At 29.6% G+C, this 7939-nt stretch overlaps 1 protein-coding gene across 2 annotated transcripts in view; it reads left to right on the forward strand.

Moving 5' to 3' along the window:
• LOC111674786 (cytochrome P450 306a1) overlaps positions 1–7905 on the forward strand; it is a 13529-nt gene extending 5624 nt beyond the window's left edge. Inside the window, exons 1-7 of one of the 2 annotated variants that reach the window (XM_046946797.1) lie at positions 3817–4034; positions 4102–4169; positions 4837–5149; positions 5293–5441; positions 6229–6440; positions 6923–7310; positions 7399–7905. In XM_046946797.1, the coding sequence (XP_046802753.1) occupies positions 4113–4169; positions 4837–5149; positions 5293–5441; positions 6229–6440; positions 6923–7310; positions 7399–7890 (1611 nt within the window). In that variant the 5' untranslated portion in view covers positions 3817–4034; positions 4102–4112 and the 3' untranslated portion in view covers positions 7891–7905. Of the gene's footprint in view, positions 1–3816; positions 4035–4101; positions 4170–4836; positions 5150–5292; positions 5442–6228; positions 6441–6922; positions 7311–7398 lie in introns of those variants that run through there. The other variant, XM_046946798.1, reaches the window with a different exon arrangement.
• The last annotated feature ends 34 nt before the right edge of the window (positions 7906–7939 follow it).

Here is a 7939-nt window from a genome sequence, read left to right on the forward strand (position 1 = left end):
GTTATGTTTAAAATACGCTACGTAAACACGTTATTTTCCGAAAATTTTCACAAAACGCATAAATAATTCATACGAAATAACCACAAAAATAAAAGATGTCCCCTTGCGGCTGCGAACTTTTAGGAAATCCATATTTTAATGCATTAATTTTTCTTTTACAATCGCGCTTTCTGTGTGTATGTATGAGTATTTTTCATATCTTAAACACAAAAAGTTTTTAAATCGTTTTATAGCTTGTAATCGCATCCTTTTTTCTGTATTTAGCACAACTTAATCATATGTTTAGTGTTTTTCCCCCTTTAGTACTTACAGTTGCTTTTGCTTATATGTTTTATTCTTTCCTTAATTTAGTTTTCTTTTAGCCATTACAATAAAAAAATCTGTATGTTTCTTGCAATAAACAGGACATTGATCTGAAGTTTTAGCTTAAACAAGTTGAATGAACTTAAAGCATTTCAAGAACGTTCACTGAACTCAATTTTGTAACAGAAGTACAGAAAAAAAGAATTAATTTGTATTTTGCATTTTTTCACAAATACAATTGCTAAAAACAATATTTTATATTTACATATCACATATGTTTGTATGTATGTAAGTATATTGGCAAAGCAATAAAAATTCATACATACAATTTATGTAAATTATTTTACATTTTACAAGTGAATATTAAAAAAGATTAGAAGTGGTTTTTGTTTTATGTGTCTTATCCGATTAAATTGTAGCAAGTATGAGTTTAGATTTTATATCATCTGACTGCAGCGTATGTATGTATTTTATTGGCGTGGCAACTGACTGACTGATCATTTGTCTAATAATAGCTAACAAGGCCAATGGTCTTCAAAAGGATCATTGATCTTCTGTAGTTTATTGACCGTCTGTCTGTATTTCTTAAGTTTAGAATGCATTTATGTACTTATTTATTCTATTTCTTGCTCTCTGTCTCCCTGTGTCCCATCTTCCTTGTTCTAATATCCATTGTCCAAGACATTGAACCCTTTATATTTCGCGAAGGATCTACAATGATACATACAACGTTCAAAGTCTACAGGCTGCCGCATCCAGTCAACCAGCCATCCGGCCATTGTATGAAATAGACTTGCAAGTCAATGAACGCATAAGAAAGTAACGAATGCTGTTCAGTTTGCTGCTCCTAGAAGGGCTATTGACTTTATGCCATATTAATTGCACATTGCTGTAGATTACTTTTTTTCACCGTAGTTATTCTTGTTTCTTCTTCTTTTTTTTCGAAAATGGTTTACATGCGTGTATTCGTAAAGCTGACGGTTGTTCATTTTGTTGTATTTTATTTTTGTATTTTAGAGTTGGTTGATCTGTTTTGCTGTCGGTCGGTCAATCGTCTTCTATTTCTCAGAAGGGTCATTGTTTCCCTCAACGTCTTTTTTATGGCTCAGTTGTTTAATTTTTTGCTCTTCTCTGAATTTCCAAGCTGCAGTTTATTTTTGCACATTCTTAAAGGTTTTATGGCAACAACCGCAACAACAAAACTCGTAAGACATAAAAATATTTGTGCTGTTCAATCTTGTTTAATGCTTCATTAAATCCTTAAAGGGGTTTAAGGTATCAATACTAGTTACCAACGCACAGATACGATCAAAGATTTGTAATTTTTTATCTGTTTACATTTGGCTAAAAATATATTGAACAGTCATTCCTTTATTTGAACCATAACTTGTGAGTCAGATGGGGAATATGGTTAGTGCTATAGTTTTGGTTTTAAGTTTGTGACATGGTGTTGTAGAATGATTTCAATTAATGTATTAATTGGATACTTAGTAATTGTAATCTTAATCAGTAAGAATTTAAATAGTTATTTATGTCACTGTATTTTAGATTAAACTTCTGTTAAGTTACATACAGACATGTCGTGTAGCTCAATATATGTTCGTTAAATTCATCATCTCATCTTTCATTTGCATCTACCTTTTAAACCTTATTATTTAAACTAATAAACATATACATTCATACATACATACATACATAAATACATATATCTGTAAGATTTGTTAGTGTTAAAATGTTTTTTGAACTTGATAAGTTTTGAACCTGATAACTAACAGTTTAAAATAAAAAAACAATGGAATATGATATAATACACAGTGATCTCGCTGACTGTTTCAAATTTTTAATATACATGGTGAGTATATTTTTCGTTATATTTTTGAGACTTTTTTCATAACGTAAATGTGAAAAATTTTTTAGTCCTCGTATATATCCTAGTATATTGTAATAAATAGAAGTATGTGTTTACATCATGACCATTAACTTATACAGTAAGCATCATTATTTTTGAAAATATGTTATAAATTCATCTCATACAATATACAATAATTACACTTTCGTAACTTAATGTTAAAATATATTAAATAGTGGACCGATTTTAAATAAAATTAAAGTGTTAAGAATGTTCGTCCTTGATTACAAAGTTTACATGGACGGATGAACATTTCTTAATCGACTAAGAGATTGGAATACTTTTAGATAAGTATGGGAATTATATATAATATCCTCTATAATATAGTGGTATATAGGGTATATTTACACCGATCTGCATTGAAACCCTCCATCACAAAATATGTAATAGAACCTAAATTTTAAGCCTTCTTTCGATGTTCTCTAATGACGTCACAAATTGCTGTAAATTTACTAGTATTATGTTTTAAAAAAATCTTTTTGAAATGTATCTCAAAAATTTCAAATAATTTAACAGTAAACTGTATAGTTTTTATGAATTCTAACAGCGAAAAATAAACACACTAGCAACGACATTTATTGTCGTATTTGAAAAATAACAAATCAATGGTGTATCATCTAATATTATAAAATTTAGGAAGGTTTCCCATGCATAGTAGCAGAAATATTAAGCTGCGAGTTTTACAACAGCCTATCTGCTGTTATCTCTAAAGATAAACTAAATTAATTTGGGGTGATTGAATACTAATTAACACTTAATATATACTACATATGTACATGTGTTAATGTACCTCTTAACATTTATTTGAAATGTTTTTAAAGTATTTCCGTTTAAAACTTATAAATATCGAGTGAAATTGAGTTTTTTTTAGAAAATTTGCAATGAATTTCCGGAACATTTTTTTTATAATATAATTATGACATAATGACCCATTTTATGCAGAATTTCCGTTTCAAAAAAGAAAACATACATTTAAATTTAATAGGTTTTCTTACTCAATGGTAAATAATTCGTACAGATAAATTCATAACAATTTGTTAAGTTTTAAGCTTAATCTGCAATTCATGAGTTGACAAAAATGAAAAAAAAGAACTCCAGAATAATATAATGCGCATTTTATATGACACTTAAGTAATCCATATGATAATTAATTGGAAAATACAAAACGACTTTTTAACACACTTCTTTTGTGAACAAAATATTTTATATATAAGTAAGATTTTTAATCGTGATTTTAGATAAACTTGGATTTAACTGGATTTGAGTTAAATTGTAAAATGGACATTTGCAATTAAATATGTACATATGTATGTATAAATAGTGCGATTTTATTTTATTTGTATAAAGTACTTTTCAAAATTGTACGATATGCAGAATACTTTTGTTACAGTAATTTATTTAAGACACTGAAAGAAAAAGTTCAATGTTTTGAATTTCACCTCAAACATATGTTCACTGTGTAAAAAATATTTCTAATTTCTTTTTGATTCTTTTTTTTACATTATTTTCGATCATGTATGTATGTAAATCTTTTCTCTACCTAAATTCAAAAGAAAAGTACTTTGTGTTTTTCCTAAGTGTATAAATGTACTTATTGAAATTCCTGATGATATGTATTTAGTTGTTGTTGCTGCCTACATTGTGGAATAACACATTAAGTCCACACTCGTTGTGAATTTGTAAGTCTCATCAGTCTGTTAGTCAGTCGGTGAGTAGACGTGTGTAGCAACTGAAGTTGCCTGTCGTTATAGTTCAAAAATTCAAAGAGAATTTTTAAGTGTTTTAATAAAGTTTTAAATTAAATATTAACCAATTAAGAAATGTGAGTATTTTAATAAATAAACAATTAAAAAAAATAATAATTATAATATCGTGTTTTATAATTTTAGCCATTGAAAATATGAAGGATTATAAGAAATGTTTGGATTTTCTGAATAAATTGGAAATGTCGCTATTGGTAAGTAAAAATTTGCTTATTTACAGTTAAAAGAATCATAAAATGATACAATCGTTCACTTTTGAGTTGACTCGAATGTTAAAAAAGCCAGTCCACAATAATAATGTTGTTAAAATACGTTTTAAGTAGTAATTTTTTTTTCCACAATAGGATGATAAACATCTCGATAACTGAAATCAATCGTTTGACAACAAATTTCATGTAAAAATACTCACAAAAGCATTTAGGCCTGTTGTTTAATTATTTAACACGACCTACGTTTTGACAGACTAAGACACGAAAAAACTATACGATAAAACTATACCATTTGTTTAATCGAGTATTTTTGCCATGGTGTATGCTATCAGTGACTTAATTTAAAATAACATAGTAATGTCGATTAATTAAAAATTCAATTGTTGTAATTGAAGTTAATTTCTCTGAGTTAATATTATAAATAATGGCAATAAAATATTACAATTTGTTTCTTATATGTTGTTTCTAGATAACGTGTGAGTAGTTTGAGTTAAAATTTTACTTGTATTTTGTTTTTGTTACAATAACAAAATACAAGTAAAATTTGTACTCAAACTACTCGCTCGGTATCTACAAACAGCACATTAATGTTTTACAATAAACGTATTTTTCTTTTTTTAACATCAACATAAGAATTTCTATATTTTTCCAGCACATTTTTGTCATATGTTTTATTGGCCTTTTAACCTTCATGTTGTTGCAACATTTTAATCGTAAGCGTCATCAGCCTCCGGGTCCCATTGGATTGCCTATACTTGGCTATTTGGCATTCCTGAATGCAAAGGCACCATACAAAACACTACAACAATTATCATTTAAATATGGTTCAATATATTCATTGAAAATGGGAAAAATCAATACGATTGTATTGACAGATGCCTCGTTGGTGCGTGATTTCCTGAGACGCGAAGAATTTACAGCCAGAGCACCGCTCTATGTAACTCATGGTATAATGGGTGGTTATGGTAGGTTGTCCCTTTTCAAACTCACAAATTAAAGTAAAAATATTACTTGCAAAACAAAAGACTTAAGCAAGAAACTTGCTTATTGTCCGGACAAATTATTTTATTTCCGTTTTATATATTTCTTTCCCCCCCAAAAAAAAAAGGTTTAATTTGTGCTGAAGGTGCTTTGTGGAAGGATCAAAGACGTCACACTATTGATTGGCTGAAATGTCTGGGCATGTCGAAGAAATTCTCTGAAATACGTTGCGGTTTAGAACAGCGCATTCTTAAAGGCATTAGGGAATGTATACAGGTATGAACAACGTATCATAAAATAACACACACTCCTTTGTTAAGTTGATTAGCTTTTGTTGATTTGTTTCTCATCTTTAAACTGTCTATCCTTCCGTCTGAGTCATAAACATGAATGAATGATTCTTAGTTTTTATTTGCTAAGGCTTTTAAACATTTCACCAAATTAAAACCAAACCATATTTCACAAAGCAGAAAACAAAAAAATATTCCTAAATACTTTGTAGGTTTATTGTTGCGAAAATGTCTGGAATAGAAGCAAATGCATGTGTATATATCCTTGTATGCATCACTAAGCTGTTAGGCAGCTACAGGAATTGTATAAATTTAGTCGTAAGTCATTCATTCCAGTTGATTTTGTTCTAAATTCAATTATTTGTTGCTATGCTGGCATCATTTGGTCAGCTATATAGACGGACATACGGTTTGTCAAGTTGACAGTATACCTGTCTGACCGTATGTCTGTCTGGTTGCTGGTTTCATAATTTATATCTGTATAAATGTCTTTAAGTCCAACCGTTCATTTCAGTTTTGCCTTTGTATGTTTTGCCGGCTGCTGCTGGTATGTTTGATCATTTTACTTTCCATTTTGTTTTCGCTTTTGCTTTTTATACATATTTTCAAGTGCAAAACAAAAAAGAAACTAAATAAATAAATAAAATGTGCACATTTTTTCTTATTTTTATTTTACTTGTCCGATCATTTGTTCTTCTGTTTCTACCATGAGTTTTTTTCAATATTTTTTATTTCTGTTTTAACTGTTTTCTTGTGGTTTCTCGTTTATGAAGTGGCTTCATGATGATTCTACGAATTTATTAGATGGTGAAGTGAATCCTCTGCCCGCATTGCAACATACTTTGGGCAACATTATTAACGACCTAGTGTTTGGCATCACATATGCACGCGATGATGTCACTTGGCATTATCTTCAAGAGCTACAGGAAGAGGGTTTAAAACTAATTGGCGTTTCAGGTGTTGTGAATTTTTTGCCGTTTTTGAGGTGAGTAGTGATGCAGTTTTTATTAATGGAAATATTCCCTTCTGCCATGTATACATACATATACATGTAAAACCACAGAGTGAGAAAGATATAAAATTTGTTTCCTTTATTAGTCATCATTTTCGAAATATTGATGAATGTATACTAAAATGTTCTAAAACTTTCGAATTCTGAAAGGAAAAACTAATAACCTAGCATATTGGTTCTAAAGTCTTAATGATTTTACTCAACCTAGATCACTTAAGCGATATAAAGTGATAGTGATATTTTTTAATCAAATTTTAGTAATTAACTATATCTAAAAAATAAAAAATTTTAGATCCTACTATAACGTCAATTAAGTATCTGACCACAATGATAATAGTATATAGTATTTTAATGTACTAAAGACGAATTCCTTAATTACATTCTAGTACACTCTATTAATTTATTTTTATATGAGATCTTTAGTAAAGAAACTGATTGACATTTGTACTTCTTAGATTTTTGCCTTCTAATCAAAGAAGCATTAATTTCCTACTCGATGGCAAGAAAAAAACACATCAAATCTATGATGATATCATTGAGAAATGTGAAGAAAGACTATTGCAGCGCCAGCAGCTTTATACGCAAAATGACGAGGAAGCAGAGAAGAACTCTCAACAAAGAAACACTTGTATTTTAGAATATTTTCTTGAAGAAAGAGAGAAACTTAAGAATTCTAACGATAAAAAACAAGAAGACATGGCCTACGAATTCTTTTGTCCCCAACAACTAAGACATTTATTAGCGGATCTCTTTGGAGCTGGAGTGGATACTACATTGACTACGCTTCGGTGGTTTTTCTTATACGTGGCCAAGGATGAAAATATACAAGAGGAGTTGAGAAAAGTATATTTCTAATGAAAGAAATAATTTTTAAACAAACATTTCTTCCTTCTTTCAAATGCACTAATAAAGTTCATTATTTTTTATTTAGCACCTGATGAAATTACCCCAGGAGAATATAACGTTAAATGATTTAGAACATATTGATTTCCTAAAAGCTTGCTTAGCTGAGACTCAACGTATTAGATCGGTGGTGCCCTTGGGTATACCTCATGGTTGTGTGAGAGAGGTAAAGATAAATGGTTTTACCATACCTAAAAATAGTATGATAATACCACTGCAATGGGCCATACATATGGATCCTAAATTATGGCCAGAACCAGAGCAATATCGACCTCAAAGATTTCTCAACGAAGAGGGTCAATATAATCAACCTCAACACTTTATACCATTTCAAACGGGCAAACGTATGTGCTTGGGTGATGAATTGGCCAAAATGCTTTTACTCCTATACAGTGGCTTAATTTTGAGAAACTTTAAGATATCTCTAAGCCCCGAAAGTCAAGATATTGACATGCAGGGAGAATGTGGCATTACCTTGGCGCCCTTTAAATATAAATTGAAATTAACTAAATTGGAATAAAAACAAAAATTGGGAGTTTTGTTAAATGAAAAATATTGTATATTTTTAA

This window comes from Lucilia cuprina, chromosome 3, assembly GCF_022045245.1.
Source record: "Lucilia cuprina isolate Lc7/37 chromosome 3, ASM2204524v1, whole genome shotgun sequence".
NCBI lineage: Eukaryota > Metazoa > Arthropoda > Insecta > Diptera > Calliphoridae > Lucilia > Lucilia cuprina.